This window comes from Hydra vulgaris, chromosome 03 (assembly GCF_038396675.1).
Source record: "Hydra vulgaris chromosome 03, alternate assembly HydraT2T_AEP".
NCBI classification, from domain to species: Eukaryota; Metazoa; Cnidaria; class Hydrozoa; order Anthoathecata; family Hydridae; genus Hydra; species Hydra vulgaris.
Genome location: NC_088922.1, coordinates 65,071,731 through 65,094,382, shown reverse-complemented (window position 1 = coordinate 65,094,382; position 22,652 = coordinate 65,071,731). Strand labels below are relative to the sequence as shown.

The window sequence follows — 22,652 nt, the reverse complement described above, 5'->3', positions numbered from 1 at the left end:
AACAAAAATTTAAAAGTTTCATTTTTTATTATTGTAAGTTGGTATTAAAGCCTTTTAGATTTTATTTTTTTAGTTGTTAAGGTGCTCCGAGAAGACCTATTGGTCTTATCGTAGATGAGCATTTAACTAACATCACTTATTGGGATAGAACCGACTTCGAACCGCGAACCTTTTGATTATGAGCCCGAACTCTAACCACTGCCCCACAGTTGCTTGAAATGTAAAAGCTCAAATGAGTCTTTTACACTTTGATGAAAATTAAACTTACACGCCCAGGTGGAACTAAACAAACCACACCCAGGTGGAACTAAAGGTAGCACTAGTTCAATAAATGTAAGACTCCAGCTTCTAATATGAATAGTTTTAAATGATTTTGTAATCATATTATGAGATGTCAGATTTTTCAAAAATTTAACAATGATTTTATTTCCTAACAGCATCTTAGCAACGTCAAATATATTTTGGTTTTATCCCAATATCAAGCATTACAATATTATTGTTATGACCGAAAGACGGATTTTCCCCCCAAATTCGTCAAATTGGTTTTCAAATAAAACAATCCCAAAACAACAATCAAGAATTTTATTATAAAATAGCTATGATAAACAAAATTTTTTATATACTAAGATTTGAATTCAAATCTGAGTATAATAAAAAAGTTCATATTCTAAATATGAACTTTTTTATTATACTCAGAATTTTTGAATTCTACAATATAAGCTTTACATAAAAGTGCATCAAAAATAGTTTTGTAGAAAAAAACTCTTTGGAGATTAGAGCTTCATTAGCTATATTACAGTTTAATGAAGGTGATGTTGCCAAGTTTTAGAAGGTTTAAAAATTCCTGTCGGACATTGTCGGATATTAAAAAAAAAAAACAATCAAGTCGCAAAAATGACGAGAAAATCTTCTTAAAAAGGAATGCATTGAAGAAAAATCCTTAAAAACATAAAAGTGTTATTCAGTCACAGAAAATAAATCAGAAATACAACCAGCTTACTCTTTTGGATATTTCATTCTGCAAATTTTTTAGTGTTTTAAGATTTGGATAAGGGAGGCAAAAAAAATTTTGTTACTAGTTATTTCAAAGCTTATGATTTATAATACTTTAAATCTGCAATTTTTTAATTGATTGTTTATCTTTTAAAGCTTTGGTACCACCCTTGAAGAAAAAAAAAGTTTGATTTCGGAAATAAAAAATCGAGTCATTTGCGAAAGTATTTGATTTTTTAATTATATTCAATGTATAACCATTTTTTTTGTAATAAGGACTTCATTTTTATACGTAAGTAATGTGTTTCCATGACAAAGTCAAATGCGCAAATTAATTTCCAAATATAAGCTAATGCAAACAAAGCTTTATCTACGTTAAATTTATTTTTTAATCTTTTGTGTAAATAATGATCAATTTTGTTTACTATAAAAAAACTTTGTCTTTTTTATTTTATATTTTAGCGTAGGGGAGACCGGGGCTAGTTGACTCGGCGTTTACTCTATGAGCTCTAATGTAGCCCTGTAGTCTTAAAAAGGATGATTTTGGGTAACTTATAAAATTTGCATTCATTTACAAATAAAAATTGCGGGCCCTCAAAAAAAAAAAAAAAATTGCGCCAACTTACCCCATCACGTAAGTTGGCGCAAACTATAAAAATGATTATTAATGTACTATTAAGTGCAAAATTAAGAGAAAATTTTTACTATTAATTTTGGCGACAATTCTATCCCAAAATTTAATATTACTTTTAGCTGGTACCAAATATTAGTTTTTGTAAATTTTTTTGTAAGAATAAATTTTTTCAATATTGTTAAAAATTTTAAAAAAAAAAATTAATTTTATAAAAATATATATATTTTTTTCCATATTAAATGCTATGAGTCAACTTACCCCGTGAAAATTTTGCCAACTTGCCTCGAAAGAGTTTTTTTCAATGAACAGTCTATAGATCCTGAAAAACGGCAACTTTGAAAAAAATTCTGACTGAATCTAGTAAACCAATTGTGACTGGAACTTTTACAATTTTTTTTTCATACGACTATTTTCTTTGTAAAGTAAAAAGGAAGCGATGTTCCAAAAGTTACGTTTTTGTCCAAAAAGCGCATAAATCTTAATATCTCCTACGCGCACGCGGGAATTCTGACAATACTTAAGTGAATGATGAAATGGTCAATTAGGAAGGTTCTGTGTAATTTTTGTCACTTTCTGATGAAAGGCTCTGAAGATAAATGCAGTTTGTCAACTTACCCCTGTGGCCAACTAGCCCCGGTCTCCCCTACAGAGAAGTACAGCTCAAGCGGTGAGTTGACGGTGGCAGGATTTGAACCTGTACCTTACAAAAGTCCGGGTTGTAACTTTTGGTATGACGCTCTAACCAACTGAGATTTTTTTTTTTTTTTTTTAGGTGCCCCAAGATGTCCTAACCGTCTTGTCACAGAGCACCGCGGAAGTACATTTAACCAGGAAATTCACACTTTCCTTACCGTGACGCAAAATAATGTCAAGAGCTCGTTTCGAACCTGGATCTCCTGCTTATAAAGCAAGTGCTCTAACTACTGCGCCACGGTCGCACAATTATCCAGCAACCAACTATGCTATCCAGCCACAAGTCTATCTTATACTTACTTGGTTATCTTGTATTATTTAATGCATTTACTTAAATAAGGAATTCAAAATATACTGAAACAAATCATAAATAAAGCAATAGAATTTTAAAGGTATTTTTCATTTTGCCAATGAAGGCCTTAAAAAAAAGTTAATTAAAAGTTTTTAAAAAAAAGTTAATTAAATTAGGATTAAATAAACTACGTTTCATGGTTTATGTATAATATACAGGGTTAATAGGATATAGCTTGAAAAAATAAAAACTTTTTCAGTGTCAATGGAATTTTTCGGTAATTACGTTTTTAGTAAAGTTGTTTTGAATCTTATCAAAAGTATTTAAAATCATATTGAAATCTGTTGAAACTTAAAACGCAGAGTCAATATTTACTTATTTACTTTTAGAATATCTTTTATCAATATAAGCAGTGATTAACTGATTTGTTATTTTAATTGTGGCCTGTTGTCAACTATTTGTAATTAAAAACTTTTAATATGTCTTTATATTAAATGAAAGGCAATAAAAATGTCGTAAAATTGAAAATCCAAAAGTATTAACATCCAATAAAACAATACCTGATTATGTTGAAGTTATCTGAATTCGACAAATGAGAAATACTAATACAAAGTTTTATATACAACCAAATATTTCATCCGTTTAATGTTCGACTTTTTAACTCGAGCAATATTTTAACTGCATTTAAATTAGCGAGCACAAAACAAATATAATATTGAGATTTGAATTGACTTTTTAGCAAGGACTTTTATTCAAGATTTGAATGAGGGGATTTAGAGGTAATGAATGATGGGATGTAGACTCTACATTGTAGAGTTCCATTTAATAATTTTGCAAATAATTATTTTACATTAACATGATTCCAAAGGTAGACTTTACGTGCACATACATTATTAAAACCTCCTTAAAACATTTCCAAAATACTAACTATATTCACAATTTGAAATATTTGTAAATGTTCGCATAACGTTATAAAAGCTGCAAAGGAAAAGCTGAAAGTTTTTTTTTATTTTACTTGTTTTAGCTTTGAATATATATATTTGAAAGTATACGGTTTGTTAAACCAAAGTTGGCGTAATGTTTTAAAAATAAAACAAATTTTAATTTAATGTGGCATAAAATTTAGGCTCCTTTGGGTTAACCCTATAATAGCCTATAGTTAATTGCAATGTAGTGTAATGTTAATTTAGTTGTTATATTACGTCATAACTTCCATCCTTAATTGCTTTATATTACTATTATGTTAAAAAAACTTTAGGAAGACCATTTGATTTTATTATTTTTGGTCACCATTAATGCGAATGACACTACAAAGTTTTATAAAACGAATTTATTAAAGACATTACATGACATGAAAAGAAATGCATTTTGAAGCCATCACAAAACAAATATCACAGTACGATTTTTTATGACATTATTTATATCAAAATAGGTCATAAAATATTTTTATTGTTGTATTCATTACACAAAGATGTATACGACTTAACATTGTGTGAAATCTATTGTTAATAAATAATCTAACAATGCTGTCTGCAACTTTTAAATTTTTATGAGCATTTTTCTTTTTACGCTATTATTATCTTATATTCAATAGATTCAAAACATTTTTATTATCTTTATTACATTCTATAATTTATACTTACCAAATATACTAGGAAAAGCAAACATTCAGAGTATTAAACTAAATATATGCATCGTCTATTTTGTAAGCAAACTTATGATCACTATTTAATTTTCATGTAAAAGACAATAATTTATATTTCATATAAATTGTAGGAATTAGACATTTAGCTGTAAAATAAGTAAAGTATCTCAACCAGTGCTCGAAGTATGATCTTTGAAAGTTTTATTACATTCATTCGTTAGTAGAAAAAGTTTAAAAACTATTGCACTGCTACATTTTCATAAATATTGAAACCTTAGTTGTCATAAAGTACATACCCAGTATAACTATTGATTTAGGACCTCCTCTTCCTTTGTACGCACCTGTATGCTTTCAACAACCCTCTCTGCTTGGTTAAATTTGTGATAAATTTATTACAAAATCAATCGCCCAATGCATTTTTCAAAACATTTGTTTTGAATTTAAAAATAAAAAAAAAATGTTTTTAGTAAATTCGACATTTTCTGTTACACGGCATAATTTTGACTTTTTAAACTCGTGAGACTCAATGCTTTTGTTAAAAATAAACAAAACTTTAGAAGATATGGAAAACAAGATATTTTCGAGCCGTGTACGTAATCAGTGTCTTTAATCCCCTCCCCTCCTCCTTACGTACTTATGAAAGGCCCCTAAGTGAACAAACTTTCATTAATATAATGGTAAAAGTAATCCCAAGAAGTCTTTACGATCTTATCATTGAGGTAAGCGCTGCTCATTTAAATCGTTTATCACATACCAAGGGTGTTTTCAAACCCATGGTATGTAATTAGTGCTTAAAATAATAATGTACTACCTTTATTAGTTTTGATCTAAAATTGCCCGTTTACTCAAAAAATGTCTATTTGATTCTATTTAAACTATAAATCCTTGTTCAAACCAACGCAATAATTTCGATTTTATATTTTCAACATAAAACTTATACCGATGTAACAACTTCAGGACAAGTTAATACCTAACTCACCAAAAACTATAAGCAATGGTTACTACAATGCTAACTAACAAAATTAAGAAACTTGCCCCAAAGCAAACGTGCTTTGCATGTTTGAAATAAACGAATAATGAAAGTTGCGATCAAGCTCCCAGAAGAACTAAAGATTTAATTTCGTAGAATCCTTACAATACAGAGTCATAAAAAAAATCAAAAGAAAACTATAATAATCAGATTAACTTAGAAGATGAAATAATGAACGGTTAAAAAGATTTCAATGAACGTTATTTATTAGAAAAAAACATATAAGAATACCAAAAAAGTTTTAAGTAAAAAGAGTAAAATATATGTAATACTATTCTTTTAGTGTATTTTTTCGAAATATTTGCAAAAACAAATGTTTTTTTTTTGCCTTTCTAATCTAAAATTTAAAAAGAAATATTTTAAAAATTGTTTCTTAAAACGAGATTGAAGCCCCGTACAGAATACTAATGAACTTTAAGGTTTTACAATTTCTGGTTAGGTCTATAATAGTAACCCATTACACACGCACATTTTTACAAATTTTCAGCACAAACTTTCAACGAAAGCAGCCGTACTTTTTTCTTCTAATTTTACACTTAAAAACAAAGTTTACTTTTAAGGAAAATTTTCTTTTTTTTAAGTACATTAAGTCGTATGGCAGCAAACCTTCAGAAATAAAAATTGCTCATTAATTTTAGCCAAACAAATAGTTATTCAATGACCAGAAATTGTTTGTTATAAATAAAGATTATATATCGTTTGTTATAAATAAAGATTATATATCGTTAAAACTAACCATGGTTAGTTACTACATTACTTTTGGCCTACGTTTATGCTACAACAAAAAATCGTTAAAATAATTTTTTCAATTTCGTGAAAAGATTACTAACTTTAAAAAAAATTATATTACTAATGGCCGAGAAAAGTGCTGCACCAGAAAGCACATCTGAATGCAACGATTTTTTTTTTGTAGTTATTTAGGTGCTCCCAAAAGTCCTTACGGTCTTATCACAGAGCACCGCGGGAGAGCATTTAACAGGAAGTTCACGCCTCCTTCCGTACCAATGTTGCTTGTTGGGCTGTAGCTGGCGTCGAACCTCGGGACTCTGAGCTAGAACTCTAACCACTGCGCCACGGGTGCTCAAATGATGACACACAAACAATTTGCAACAGTTTATTTTCCAACAGACCAAAACTTGATTTAGCGAAATTGTATCAACAGACCGAAATAAGTTATGGTCTGTTATTAATACGTTTTTATGTTATTTTAGTTTTATATGATTCGTTAATCGTTCAGATTGGATTCCAAGAATGCATTCTGCTTTATCCTGAGACAAGAAACCTGAATCGGCTCGCGGTTTTATCCAAGGGCTGGAAAGAGGGAGTAGGATTGAAATTTAGTCCAGATCAAATAAACAAGAGAATGGAAGTTGTAATAAAAGGGTGGGTGGGAATTTTTCTTAAATTTAATTTATCGTTGGTATAAAACCTCGCAAATCCGAATTAATGCTTTTAATGAACAATTTAATTCTTGCGTGGCTTGCAGTCAAATGCGCTTTTTTAAACAGCTGTTTAATTGTTTCAATAGGATTTAATATGCTTATACTATAGTAATAAACCAGACTCATGCTAAAAGATCGAGATGTAAGATTTTTTTTTAGCTCGACGACATTTAAAGCCTGATTACACTTAAAGTTTTTATTTTCATCAGTTACTGATATATATATATATATATATATATATATATATATATATATATATATATATATATATATATATATATATATATATATATATATATATATATATATATATATATATATATATATATATATATATATATACACACACACACTTATATATATGTATGTATATATATAGTTCAGGCGCGGATTCAGCTTTTTTTTGATGTTTAAGATAGCTAACTTCCTAACATGGAAAAAACTCCAAAAATTTATGTTTATATTTTTGTCAAATAAGAATGGTTTAAAAAAATTTGCGAGGATTGGAGTCTGGGAACGAAAAAGCCCTAAAATTTTGGCCACAACTGCCCCAAACAAGAGAGCAACAAGTTCGTAAAATATTTTTTGTACTCTTCTTAAATAAATTTATATTCATCGATAAATTCTAAATTTCATACAATAATCTCTTAGCGTTCAAAAATTATGACCTTATAAAATTTGTAAACCCCTCAAATTGAGGTGGGTTCAAACTTTGTGTAGCCATAATTATAGTTCCATTTTAGGAAGTTATCTCAAACATCAAAAAAAGCTGGATCCGCGCCTGTAGTTATGAGATAATTTTACAGTTTATACTCAACGTAGTTAAGATTTTTTTATAAAAATCTCATCTTCGACAATCTACAACTTAGATTTTATATAAAATTTTTTTTTGAAACTACTTATTCTCGTGCTTTAAAAAAATTTCTTAAGGTTTTTTTTTAAGTTAATACAGATTTGTTAAAAATTAAGACTTTTATTTGTTGAAGTCTCTTTTTGAACTTCTTCAAGGACTTAGCTAAGTCGCTCAGTGGGACAAAATCGAGATTTTTGTGCTAAAACTATTTTCGTAGTTTTTTTTTATTAGAATACCTATACTTATATGTAAAATGCATAAATAAAGTAATAAACGTGTAATTATACAATATAAAAAAAATATATATTTAAAAAATTAAATTTTGCTGAAAAATACGAAATATTTTTATCAGTGTAAACATTAAAAATATTACTTTTCAATGCATGTATTTGTCATTAAATAACTTTTTTATATTTATATTTACAGAACATATATATTATAACAGAACATATATATATTATAACAGTAATGACAGATTTTGTAGGTATTCTTTGTGTACAAAACATTTTTAGATGTTCAGTATTTCCTCATCAACTGACCATGAACCGAAGACCAATCTTTTATAACTTTTTTTTATTGCAAAAAGTAGCAAAATATTTATGATGCGTGGCTATTTACATACATTTAGCATGAGGTTTACATGGTCAAATGTTTGGAGGATATTGGAGGATAGTTTATCTGATACCTACCCGGTGGGAAGTGAGCTAACGACTAGCGAGCGACTAGCTAGCTTTATAGCGATTTTCTAGCGATTTTTCTTTTCTTATTTTATTCTTTCGTAATGTCTTTAACATCTTCAAAAATTCGATTTTTAGTGTTGGATCTATTATAATTATGAAAATAATTGAACTTTAAACATGTCGATTTTGTAACGATATGTCGCTAGCTACATATCGCAGTTTTTAAGAAAGCGATTTTATTACGAAAAGACGCTAGCTACATATCGTATTGGTGTAGCTGGTTACTAGATAGCGATAAATCAATAGCTATTCGATTGTTACGTATCGCAGCTTTTAAGCTATCGATTTAATAACGATTTATCGCTAGTTACATATCGTAGCTTTGTAGCTAGCTACATGATAGCCACAACTCGATAGCTAGTTGATAGCTTCATATCGCAGTTTTTAAGAAAGCGATTTTATTACGAAAAAACGTTAGCTACATATCGTATTGGTGTAGCTGGTTACTAGATAGCTATAAATCAATAGCTATTCGATTGTTACGTATCGCAGCTTTTAAGCTATCGATTTAATAACGATTTATCGCTAGTTACATATCGTAGCTTTGTAGCTAGCTACATGATAGCCACAACTCGATAGCTAGTTGATAGCTTCATATCGCAGTTTTTAAGAGAGCGATTTTATTACGAAAAGACGCTAGCTACATATCGTATTGGTGTAGCTGGTTACTAGATAGCGATAAAAAAATAGCTATTCGATTGTTACGTATCGCAGCTTTTAAGCTATCGATTTAATAACGATTTATCGCTAGCTACATATCGTAGCTGTGTAGCTAGCTACATGATAGCCACAACTCGATAGCTAGTCGATAGCTTCATATCGCAGTTTTTAAGAAAGCGATTTTATTACGAAAAGACGCTAGCTACATATCGTATTGGTGTAGCTGGTTACTAGATAGCTATAAATCAATAGCTATTCGATTGTTACGTATCGCAGCTTTTAAGCTATCGATTTAATAACGATTTATCGCTAGTTACATATCGTAGCTTTGTAGCCAGCTACATGATAGCCACAACTCGATAGCTAGTTGATAGCTTCATATCGCAGTTTTTAAGAGAGCGATTTTATTACGAAAAGACGCTAGCTACATATCGTATTGGTGTAGCTGGTTACTAGATAGCGATAAATCAATAGCTATTCGATTGTTACGTATCGCAGCTTTTAAGCTATCGATTTAATAACGATTTATCGCGTTTGTCTAGCTGGCTACTAGATAGCCAGAAATAGATTGCTAGTTGATAACTAAATATCGTAGCTTTTGTTCAGCGACTTTATTACGATATCGAGATATATCTCAAAAACTACATATCGCTCCTATATTAACCTATAGTTAATATAGACACGATATCTATATATTACCTATAGTTAATATAGACACGATATCTAGTATTTGAGATATCGTAATAAAGTCCCTGGAAATAAGCTGTGACATATACGCAACACCATGGTGTTCCGTAATGCAGAATACTAAAGTATGTTGATTAACAATTTTAGACTCGTTTTTTTACCCACGCACTTTTTTGATACGTAATTTAATCAAACATATGAATAAATTTACATACTTTTGAATTACGCAACATAAATTTACACAACTTTTATGATTTTTGGCGTAATTTCTCTAACGACTTAACTTGTCATATTCAAATTTGCTATACATAGCCTGCAATTTTATCGCTATTTCATTTTTTGCACTATCACACTACGATTCATATCGTTTTTAAAATATCAATATCAATATCAAATATGGCATCTAAAATATCTTCAGATGATTCGGAATGCACCAGAATTCTTCAAAGCTCTAAACGGATGGGCCAAGTTGAAACGGTAACTTACATTTCATTTATTTGTTCTGTAAATTAGTAACCAGACTAGTCTATGGATAGACTTACAACACAGACATAGACAATTCTGTATGTTGTAATGGACACAACAAATGTTTAATTTTTTGTCCTTGTTGTGTCTATCAAATTTTTGATGGTGTCCTAAGATTCCTAAGTTAAAAAATATTTTTCACTTCATAAGTCTACAAAGCATAATTTTTTGTCTATTTGGTGTCTATGATTTTGTCTAAATTTACTTGATTTCATAAAATCAGAAATATTGATTTTTGCCAATAAAATCTAAATTATCCAAAAAATCCCTCAGAAACAAAAAAGAAAATATACGATACATTATATTTGAATTTTATTTCATGGTAAAAATGACTTTTATGGTGACAAATTTAAAGTGGTGACAAATTTTAGGACGGAATATGGCAATAATGTTTACACAAATAGTTGATTTTCCAAAATTTAGATCCAATCATAGTCAGATTCACAGTCTGAGGATAGAATGTTAAGAAAATCAGGATTGATTAGATTTTTTAAATGATAAACTTACCTTCAACTTTTTTGAAGTAATCCCAAACTGGAGAGGGCATTTTAAAAATAAATTTTCACGCACATTCACTGAGAATTGAAAAACAACTGAACTGAGTAATTAATGAACTTCAATTGAGCACAAAATAGTCCATTTTGAGGTTTTTAAATAGACATTAACTTTTTAATCAACAGCACACGCTGGACAAAAAATTAAAAAATGAACTTTTGTTAGAAAAATTGTATTTTTAATTTTGTGCTCGTTTTCAGTTTTTGAAACGATGCTGCAGTGAAAATTTAATTACTCGTTATAAGTCCAAAATATATATTAAATAGATCTTCTATACCTCATTAAAAAATCGAGATTGTTCATTTAGTGTCCGTTTTTAAAATGATTGTCTAGAAAGACAAACATTTTTTATAGACAATTCATTTTTGATAGTTGTAATTAAAATTGTTGCAATTAGTGCTTTGTCGAAGTCTATTTTTGTCCTTTTATAATAAGGCCATTAGAGATTGTCTGGTTGCTACTATAAATAGGACTCTAATAATCGATTTGATTGCGACATATCGCAGCTTTTTAGCTACTGATTTTAGGCCGGGTGAATAAAGATGAGCAATTATAATACTCTTTATTAAAAACTGCGATATGTAGCTATCAACTAGCTATTGATTTGTGGCTATCTTGTAGCCAGCTACACAAATTGCTTTTAATCAGTAATTGGTCAGTTTTACGTGAATAAAAACTTTAGGAGCTTTCGTTATATTTTTGTTTACGTAAAGGTAAGCAGTATACTTAGTAATTAGTCAATTTTACTTTAATAAAAACTTGATAAAAATTGCTCATTTTTATTCACCCGGCCTTTAAGTCGAAATGTTTTAATACAGTTGTAGTTTCGGCGCACTGTTCCAGACTTGTGGAAAAAGATGTTGGTAAGATAGATAAGCGCAGTCAGTTTACTATTGACAATTAATTTTTGTTTATTTTATGTCATTAGAAACAGCACAAAATTCTTTGTAATAAAGAACTAAAATAACTTTTAAATATTTTTGTTTAAAACCTAATGTAATCAAAGTTAAAAGATTTTCATAACTGTGGCGCTACTGCAGTATTTCCCACCCCCTCCCTTTTCTTTTATGATTGATTATGATAGAGAATTTTATGCTGATTCAGAAAAATATAAAAACGTAGACCTGAAAATCAACGGAAAGTGCTCTAATTCGAAGTCAAAGTTGTAAAAAATCCCATTAAAAACCCTAATATTCGCCATTTGTGTGTGTGTGTGTGTGTGTGTGTGTGTGTGTGTGTGTGTGTGTGTGTGTGTGTGTGTGTGTGTGTGTGTGTGTGTGTGTAGTCTATTCTTTTGATATTGCTTTACATATATGTAAAGCATTATCAAATATAAAAATTACATTTTTAGTTCATCAGGTCGTTAAGAACAGCTCGTCGAAAAAGTTTTGAAAATGCTAGAGCATCTTTAATTGAAGATGCTAACATTGAAGCAGTTGAAAATAAAATAATTGATGATTATGAATGTGATGCAAGTTGTAATAATGATATTTCATTTGAGTCTAGCGACGTAATTAGTTCAGATGAGTCATCTGATAAGGACAATGACATTAGCATGACATCAAAAATCTACGACATAAATCAAAAGCTTTTGAACTTTTATTTAAGATATAATCTGACTAGAAATGCTATGGAAGCTCTTTTAAAGTTATTAAACATCAATTATGATGAAACTTTGCCATTATCTGTTACTACACTTAAAGCTAAGTCAATAACCTACAACCAGTCTAAAAATTGGGTAAAAAGAATTGAAAAAAAAAATTTGATGTCATATATTGGCGTCAAAGACAATTTATTGTATTGCATGGACCATCGTAATTTACAATTAAGTTTAAAAAATAAAGATGGCAACAGTGGCATAGTAAAATTACGACTGTTTTTTAATTTAGATGGTTTGCCTGTTTTTAAATCTTCTAAATTATCATTTTGGCCAATTCTAATGTCATTTAGGGATTATAATCATATTGGTGCACTTCCTGTAGCATTGCACTGTGGTGTAGAAAAACCAAATTTGAATTTTTATCTTAAACAACTGGTTGATGAATTGCAAATTTTAAGTGTTCCTTTTGATTTGAAAGGACAACAAATGGTTATTTCTGATGTTGATTTTATCTGCGATACCCCTGCACGTTCATTTGCTCAAAATATTTTTAATCACAATGCATACTACGGATGTGGGTACTGTAATATCAAAGGTGAGTATTGTTACAATCGTATTATTTTTACAGATCAGAATTGTACACCACGTTCTGATGAAAGTTACAAAAGTATATCAGAAAATAATCAGCATGGCCCTTCACCTCTTTTGAATATTCCTCAATTAAGTGGACTGCAATCGTCATGTCCTCCAGAATATATGCATCTGGTACTCCAAGGTGTGGTGAAAAAGTTATGCACATATTATTTCACTAAAGTACCTTTTCTGCATTTATCTTGTAGACTTTCACAACATTTACTGAGTAAATTATCCGCTGAAATTGATGATATAAGGAAGTATTTACCATCAGAATTCCACAGAAAACTTAGTTCTTTGGTTAATTTTAAAAACTGGAAAGCCTCTGAATTTCGACAGTTTGTTTTATATCTTGGACCATTTCTCTTACATGATAAATTGCCAGATCGGTATTATGACCATTTTATTATGTTGCACTTCAGCATGTATGTTTTGGCTTCTGATGAATATGTTGCTTATCATGTTATTGCATCTGAGTGTGTTAAAAAATTTGTTGAATTTATGCCTATATTATTTAGCAAAAGATCTATGGTCTATAATATGGTCTATAAATATGGACCTTTGGACTCATTTTCTGCATTTCAATTCGAAAATATGTTGGGTTTATTAAAAAGACGAATTAAAGACGAAACATTTTTCAACACGCAATTGTTTGCTTAAATGATCTTCGATCAGTAACTAATAATCACTTGAACACTGTAAAGATTTCTACTGATTTGCCGGATTGTGCTTTTGTTATTGATGATGGTTCCATTGTTTTATGCACTAGTACAAGTCTTGACTGTTTACATATATCTGGAATTCTTTTATCTTATGTGAAGCCACTTTATACATTTCCGTACTCATCAAAAGTCCTTAGAATTGGATATTATAAGAAAAGTCGCACACATGCTTATAATGTTAGACCCATTCGAAAATGTATCATGATTATTTGTAGGGAAAACTACTTTCTAATTATCCCATTGGTCTGCAAATTAAACTAAAGTTTTAAAGTTGCTATGGGTTATAATTTTAATTTATTTACAGAACTTGATTAGTTTTTTTTTAATTTTTTAAAAAGTTTTGTGTTGATTTAAAAATATATCAATTCATTTGAAGTCTTTATACTATTTTAACAGTGTATTTTCTAAATAATAAATGTATAATTTTATGTTACATTTTGCAAATATTTTATTTCAGATGAATTATATTGTATATTTGTATTGTGACAGTGAAGTTCTGGAATTAAAAAACTGTGACATAATAATGTCAGAGAAACTAAAAAATTGGTCTATGGATGATTGGAGATCTCGTGGTCAAACATTAACGGAAGATGACCTTCAAATAAAGGCAATGCATAAGGATGGTATAAATGCGGCATGCATATTACAGATAAGTATTTTATACCCTGTTGGAATTAAAAAATAAAAAGTGTTTCAGTAGTAACATTTTTTAAAAGTAAATTAATCTTACAAAATTGTATTTTTTATTTATTTTATACGTTTCAGTTGGAATTGATACGAAATTGCTTATTCAAAAAATTCAAAAACTTGTAGTAAACAAAAATTTCACTCCTAAAAACGGACTCCTTAGACTTATTGATCGTGTGGGTCAAACCAAAAGGCAGAGCATTCCACCATTGAATGTGAGTGTTTTTAAACCAATTTAATAAATTATTTATATTGTAATCAATATACTAAGTATTGCAGAAAATGTGTTGAATATTTAATTTAGGTACTTTAATTTTTATGACCTAAATTTATTTTGATTTCTGGTGGGCTTTCTTGATAATATAGATTTTTGTATACGTTTATTGTACATATAAAACTATGGTTGTACAAATACTAAAAAAGTTATTTGTTTTGTAGCATATTCTCACTGCAGAATCAGAAGTAGAAATTGAATTTAATACATCAAAAAAACAAGAGAACTCCTATAAATCTACAAAACGGAAAGAGAAAAGAAAAAGCCTTTCTGAAGAACCGTCTTTACCATCATGACCGTTGTGGGAGCCACCAAAGCTCCCCAATTCCAATTCAGTATACATTTTTAACAATTTTTTATCCCATTTGTGAAAATAAGAATTTTTATTTGGTTTCATTTGAATGGTTTGTTTGTTGTTTTTTTAGTTACCATTTTTAAATGAAAGAATCAGTATAAAATAATTAGAATATAGTGATAGAGTTTTTATATCATTTAAGAGTATTTATAATCATTGTTAATCTTGTTTTAGAACCTTCTGTCTGTCTCTGCCTCAATGGATCAAGTAGATGACTCGCCAGTTACACAGACAGTGTCTCCATCAGAGTTGCAGTCTGTTTCACAAATTCAACCACTATTGCATTCATCTTCTTCCTTTTCTTTGCCATCTCAAAAAAATGGGATAGACCAAATAAATAACTTTATTCTGAAAGCAAATGTTGAACCCAATATTGTTGAAGGAATTCAATTTATAGTGAATGCCATGTACAGAAAAGTTTGTGGGTTGGAAACCGAAATGCGTACCATACGTTCATTTTTAGACACTAACCATGGTAATAACGAAAATATAAATATAGATTATTTACCAGCAAATTCAGTTGAAGAGTTTGATTCACTAGAAAAAAAAATAATTTACTCTAATGATAAAGATATCATTTGCAGAAAGATGAAGCAAATTGGTGGGAAAAATGTAAGTGACTTTTTAAAAAATGCTTTAAAAACTTGCATAACAGACAAGCTATGTTGCAGCATCAATCGAACTGGTGCAGATAAAAAGCGTAGGTTTATAGGACCAGTCGAAAGTTTGATTTTTGATGCAGCTTACTGTTTATTTCCAACTGCCACTGAATCCAGTATGACTACCTTAATTGCGAAACACTTGAAAAAATCTAAAGATCGATATCTTGCAACAAGAAAGAGAAATTCTTCTTTAACAAATGATTTAAACAGTCCTGTTAGAAAAATTCGAAAATTAAACACTGACTCGTGTAGTGATTCCAGTTAAATTATTTTTTAAATTTGTTTTATTATTTATTCATCTTTTTTTTTTTTTAGTTATTTTATTCTTCATATATATTTTTAAATAACTTTTAATATTATTAATTTAATTTAAGCAAAATCATTTAGTTGTTAATGGCTTTTTTTATTTTTTAAAAATAATTCATGCATTTTCTTTTAACATTTTATAATGACTTTAACATTTATAATTTTTTATTGAAACCAGTTTTAACATTTTGTATTTAATTTGTTATAAATGCAATCTTATTTCAATGGTTATAATTCATTCCCCTGAAAAATATAGCATGCGATTTTTTCAGGAATATCTTCTAGCCTAACCGATATTTTCTAGCCTAGAAGTGTAGTTATTGTTACGAGTTTTCACTAGCTATTCTCTACCTTAATTAGCTAGCGGGTCGCTAGCTTATTTAGCTAGCAATTCGCTAGCTTATCAAGCTAGCAATCCTCGTGGCCAAATCGCTGTCTTTATCGTAACGACTTGTCGCTAGCTAGTCGCAATGTTTTGTAGCAAGCGATCCTCGTGGCCAAATCGCTATCTTTATCGTAACGACTTGTAGCTAGCGATCCGCTAGCTTAAAAAGGTAGCGATCCTCGTGGCCAAATCGCTGTCTTAATCGTTACGAATATCGCTAGCCATTCGCTAGCCGATTTCCCACCGGGTAATAGTAAAGGTTAGTAGCAAAAAAAAATATCGAAAACTGTCTGTTTTCGATGCATAAAAACAAATGATTACACTTAAGTTTAAATTGTTTTTAAAAGTCTGAGCAAAAAAAACATTGTTAAATAAAATAATATATTTTAAAATGAAAGTCAATAAAGTGAATTTAAAACATTAGTAGCGTAAGAAAGTTAATAAAAAATGCAAAATAGCGTTTTGGAACACATGTCAAAATAACGTGTAAAAAACCACATAAAATTACGCTTAAATTAATATTTAAGGTTGTTTAAACAAGATATTTTTTTTAATGTACATGTCTTCACCATTATGACAAATTTTCACCGTGCAATGCCGACATTGATTTTTTGGTATTTTGGCACACTCTGTCCCACTGTGAGTCGAGTCGATTTACTTCAAATTGTTTTAAAATTAAAAAACGTCCTCAATTTGGATATGATTAAAGATCAAGAACTAGAACTTTTAAAAAGTGTTTAAACCCAATATTTTCCTAAAAAAACATGTTTTTTTCACTCAACATAATGTCCTTACTAAATAAGTAAAAGTAAACAAAAAAAAATTATATGCCGGCAGCAGTAGATCTTTTTCTTTTATTTCCTTGAGGAATATTCTAAGAGATTTTTCATGTCACAATATTAGTATTTTTTGTAAAAAATTAGTTTATAAATCCTAATATTTTTTATGCGTTTGCGATACAAAGGGATATTACATTATCCATAACCCAGTCGATTTGTTAAAAGAAATAATATTCCATACTTCTTTATAAATATATATTTGTTTATGTATTATGTACTAAAAAAATTAAAACAATATGTTTACTTTTTATTAAGATTGAAAAAGGATAAAGAAAAAAAAATTCTATCTGGAACAGACTGACAAATTATTAATCAACACATTCATAAACGTTCTCGTGCCTTTCTTAATTTTATTCTTAGACATCTTTAGTCAAAGAAACATTTCTACTTAAAGCTTAGTCAAACAGTTTAACTAAACTTGTATAAAGCTTGGTCAACCTAGCTTGTATGGCAAAACAAACATTGAATTACTGATTTATAAGAAAATTTAGTTAAATCAATCAACATCTATGACGATAAACGTATAAAGACATCTAAAGTAGACATTGTCTACTCTAGTTTAAATGTAGACTAAAGTAGATAATGTCTTTTAGACGATGTTTCTGAAAAATTCGCACAAATATCTTTAAAATGGATTTTAAAGGGGATTGTCGATTGTTGCATTTAAAAAATTCAATGCAGTCAGACAAACAGCTTTGAGCATGTCAACGAACAAAGCAGAATGAAATTTTTAAGTAAATCATAAAACTCAAAGTTTACTGATTTATTAGAAACTTTAGTTGGTTTTATTTGGTTAACCAACATTATTATTGTTACAACTATTTTTACAAACGTGATAATTGAAAAATAGTAAAAAACAAGTTTTAATTAAATATCCTATGACAATGATAGCAATTACAAAGCAATAATATTAGAAATAGTAATAATATTAATAATATAAATACTGTACACAGTACACTATTACAATCTGTTGAAATTGATGAGTGATATAAAACCAAACGGGCATTTGACCCAATAAGCTTTAGGTGAACTATCAAAATTTTTAAAAATCTGTAATGAAATAATTTATTTTTTCACAGAAATATAATTGCAACATATTTCCGAATTTCACACTCAAAATTAATTTAGAATTAAAAAATTTACACAATGCGAATAAAAAGTGACGTCTCTGGAACGCTACAATTATTGAGATCTAAACCATTTTCTCCATATCCTAAAGAAAAAACTCGAAAAATAAAAACTATTATATATATATATATATATATATATATATATATATATATATATATATATATATATATATATATATATATATAGGGGAGAGGGGAGCAAGTAGATACGGGGGCAAGTTGATACAAAGCTAATAAAACAGCTATTACACTAATTGCGCAAATAAGATTTGGTACGGGAAATAATGCGGTAGTGGTGTAGTGGTAAGAGCGCTCGCTTTGTAAGCGAGAGGTTCGGAGTTCGACTCCCACCACGTCCCTGGAAGTACCGCGCTCAACTTAGTTTCTCTGCGCAACGGCCTCGGCAAGGTTCGTGTTTTGGAGTTAAAGAGTTAAGAGAGGGTTGCACCACGAATAACAACTAAAAAAAAAAAATAACACAAAAAAATGAGTAACCTCCTTGACTGTAGTGGCCCCCCTCGGGCCTTGGGGAGGGGAATAATCTTTGAAAAAAAAAAAAAAAAAAAGCTTTTTAGTTCCCTAACGTCCGATGTAAAAAGATTTCCGTTCATTTCAAAATTGATCAAGATGGGAAGCATTTTGTAAAACGAGCAACTTTCAAAAAAAAACTGACAACGTGTTTCATAAGAGATTTTACAAAAAAGGTAAGTACATTTAGCTCATCAACCCTTCCATAAGATTAATGAGACATTGCTAAATGATTTTGTATATGTCATTTGTTTGTTCGTTGCTTCTGTTAAAATTTAACTCGAATTTAATGCAACGCGGTCTAAAGAGGGAACGTTGATACAGACCACTTAGGGGAAAATTGATACACTGTATCATCATACCTCTTTAGTAAAGCATTTGAATATGGCCAAAAAATATTTTTGTTTATGTATTTGCATTAATGCAATTAAATTGTTTGGTGTAGACTAATGTTTTTTTTTCTCGCAGAGATAGTAAATAGGCCTAATAAAACATTGTTAGGCCTACGGCCTAATTATTATTAATACCACTATTTAAAACTTTTGCAATCCAGTCTTTTGGATTGCAATTCAACTAAGTTGTTCCATTCGTATATTTCACGTTTCTAAAAAAACGCGCCTAAATTTCAAAATAAACCAATGAAAATTATAACAGAGTTAAAGTTGCCGTACCGCTAGTATCAATGTTTTCGTATATTTGTAAACACTTTAAAAGTTCGTAGTGTGATTATATTGGTATTAAATATAAATTTAAATTACCAGAGAAAGTAAACATTTTTAATTTTTTATAATTTCAGATGGTGCGAACATATAAAAGAAAAACTACTTTTGGGGCCTCATTGGAAGTCCTTAAACTTGCTGCTGAGAAAGTCATTTCTCAAGTCTCAGAACTTTGCCTTTTTGAAACGCCTTGACACATGGCTTAGATAAAATGACATTACTTTGTTTCTGCAAAAAAGCCAAGGAAGGAGTTTCCACATCTGGTTATTCCAAATACAAACTACTATTTACTGCTGCAGAGGAGCAAGAACTTGTTAATTATCTGCTAGACGCAGCGAAAATGTTTTTTGGTCTTTCGCCAAAAGAAACAAGAAAGCTTGCATATCAGTATGCTAAGAGTCTACAAAAAATTCCTTGTTCCTTGCATGCCATTCAATCTGCAGGAGTAGACTGGTTTAAAGGGCTCATGAAAAGACATGAAAATGTCCTGTCTATCAAAACGCCCGAGGCCAATTCTTTAAGTAGAATGACAAGTTTTAACAGGACAAATGTTGATTTGTTTTACAACAATTTAGAGAGCTTGTACACTCGTTCACAACATTTGGAATGTAGATGAGACTGGACTAACCACAGTTCAGAAACTATCAAAAATAGTAGCTCTAAAAAGCGTCAAACAAGTGGGAGCTGTAACAAGTGCAGAGAGGAGTAAATTAGTAATCTTGTGCTGTGGAGTCAATGCCTTGGGACACGCATGTCCTCCTATGTTCATATTTCCTAGAGTCAGGTATAGTGAGCAAATGGTAGATGGAGGTCCCCCCGGCTCTGTTGGAGCATGTCATATTTCTGGCTGGATGACAAGGGAGAATTTTTTTCTATTTTTGAAACATTTTGTGAAACATTGTAAACCAATAGTTGAACAACCTGTCCTGCAGCTGTTGGACAATCATGAATCTCATGTATCACTTGAATCTATCACTATTAAATATGCCATGGAAAATGGTATTCATATGCTTTCGTTCCCTCCTCATTGTTCACACAGACTGCAGCCTTTGGATCATTCAGTGTTCTGTTCACTAAAGAGACATTATAATGCTCAGTGCGATGCATGGGTCTTGACATTCCCGCTATATGTTGTAATGCATTCAAGCTTGCCATGTCACCTGCTAACATAAAGTCAGGCTTCGAATCTACAGGGATTTTTCCTTTCAATCGTTATTGGATTGACGCTGTCCTGTTTCTGCCCTCGTCTGTTAGCGATAGGCCAGATCCTGCAGTTTCTGGAGGTGTCGATTCTGCTTTGAACGTGGAGGAAATTGCTACTGCTGAAAACAATGGTCATCTTTAAGTAGACGTCACTATGAACTTAATTCATAAGCTTCATTTGAATTTCAACCGTCGACACCAGCTCTTTCAGATTCGTCAGCGATATGTAAGGAAAGTCCAGTATCTTCCACATCTGCTGGAACTATTTTTTGAGCCAATAGTCAAGCTATAGCCTCGCCCTATGTAGTTCGGCCTTTTCCTAAAGCCGGACCACGCAGCCAGAGTAAATGCGGGAGAAAACAAGGCAAAACACGTATTTTGACCGATACACCAGAAAAACTGGCTATTGACCTGGCAGAACAAAATAAAAATAAAAAAGGAGAACCAAAGTCTAAACCGGTTGCAGCCATATCAAAAAATAAAACTGTAAGGACTTCATTTTCGAATTCAAATGAAAACATTGATGATACTTTCTGTCTTGAGTGTGGCGAGCGCTATTCAAATAGTGGATCAAGGGAAACTTGGGTTCAATGTGTAGACTATAAATTGTGGGCCCATGAAGAATGTACAGATGGTACTCCTGCTCTTATTTGTGAAAATTGTTTAGAGTGATTTAAAAAATCTTTTTTTAGTTTGTTTACTTAATCTTTTGTATTTGTTTATCTGTTTACCTAATCTTTTGTGTTTGCTTACCTAATCTTTTGTGCTTGATTACTTAATTAGTTTTTTAAAGCTTCATTTTCAAGTCTTATTAAATGTATCAACTTGCCCAATGGTGTGTATCAACTTGCCCTAGCATGGGGCAGGTTGATACACTAATCTTTACCTTACTTTTTGTGCTGTATTTATTTTAATTATGTTCTAATCTATAAAATTGTGGTACTAAAATATGCAGGATACTTAGTGTAACATATACAAGTTATTATTTCCACACTAAATATAATATTTAACTTTTAATGTCAGAAAATGTATAAAGTGTATCAACATGCCCCCTCTCCTATACATATATATATATATATATATATATATATATATATATATATATATATATATATATATATATATATATATATATATATATATATATTCACAAATTTTATAACCTTTGAAAATACAAAATTGAATATTAACTAACTGGCAGCATTATTAAAACTTTATTTACTCACAATCAGCAATATAAAATTAAAACAAGTCAAAAACCTTTAATAACTCATCAACTCTGTTTTAAAAAAACCCACTTAAAACCCCAATTTGAGCAGTTTTTATTTTTGTGTTCAGCTGATACTTTGAGGAACAAATAACTGATAGTAGCCATATGGCTACTGTAAACAATAAAGGGATATATATATTATATAAAAAATTTTATAAATTAAAGTTTTATAAATTAAAAAAGTATACAAAATATATGAAAATTTTAAAAACAATCATCTTTTTTTTTTGTAAAAATGCTTATTTTTAGTTTTTATTTTAAAAATGTCTTTTTTCAGTGAAATCTAAAATTTAACTTAAAAAAAAATTTATATATATATATATATATATATATATATATATATATATATATATATATATATATATATATATATATATATATATAAAGATATGTTAAAAAGGAGACTTCGAGAGATAAAGCCAGTCCACTCCAAAACCAAGTTCCGGTCAATAAGAAACTATAACTTACAAGACTTAAAAAACTGGAGGAAGATGCTGTCCAATACCTATTCCGTAGTTCAAAGTCAGCAACTAAAATTTGTTTATAAGAGGTTGGATATAAACTGATATTAGCCCGTATTGTTCAATCTG

At 29.8% G+C, this 22,652-nt stretch overlaps 3 protein-coding genes across 4 annotated transcripts in view; 2 read left to right on the top strand and 1 right to left on the bottom strand.

Moving 5' to 3' along the window:
• The first annotated feature begins 9,941 nt into the window (after positions 1-9,941).
• On the top strand, positions 9,942-16,076 carry LOC136078348 (uncharacterized). Of its 2 annotated transcripts, none has more exons than XM_065793997.1 (4): positions 9,942-10,146; positions 14,162-14,353; positions 14,463-14,606; positions 15,195-16,076. In XM_065793997.1, exons 1-4 carry the CDS (start codon positions 10,066-10,068, stop codon positions 15,945-15,947), a joined length of 1,170 nt encoding a protein of 389 aa, XP_065650069.1. In that variant the 5' UTR covers positions 9,942-10,065; the 3' UTR covers positions 15,948-16,076. The 2 variants fall into 2 exon arrangements, with proteins under 2 accessions (XP_065650069.1, XP_065650070.1); XM_065793998.1 differs by lacking the exon at positions 9,942-10,146 and adding an exon at positions 13,683-13,984.
• On the top strand, positions 11,518-13,642 carry LOC136077845 (uncharacterized). Its single transcript, XM_065791997.1, has 2 exons — positions 11,518-11,612; positions 12,101-13,642. Exons 1-2 carry the CDS (start codon positions 11,607-11,609, stop codon positions 13,640-13,642), a joined length of 1,548 nt encoding a protein of 515 aa, XP_065648069.1. The 5' UTR covers positions 11,518-11,606.
• A 1,997-nt stretch (positions 16,077-18,073) lies between the features above and the next one.
• LOC100201657 (protein FAM76A) overlaps positions 18,074-22,652 on the bottom strand; it is a 50,795-nt gene continuing 46,216 nt past the window's right edge. The window contains exon 13 of the mRNA XM_065793996.1: positions 18,074-18,425. The gene's annotated coding sequence lies outside the window, so the exon portion shown is untranslated. The remainder of the gene's footprint in view (positions 18,426-22,652) is intronic.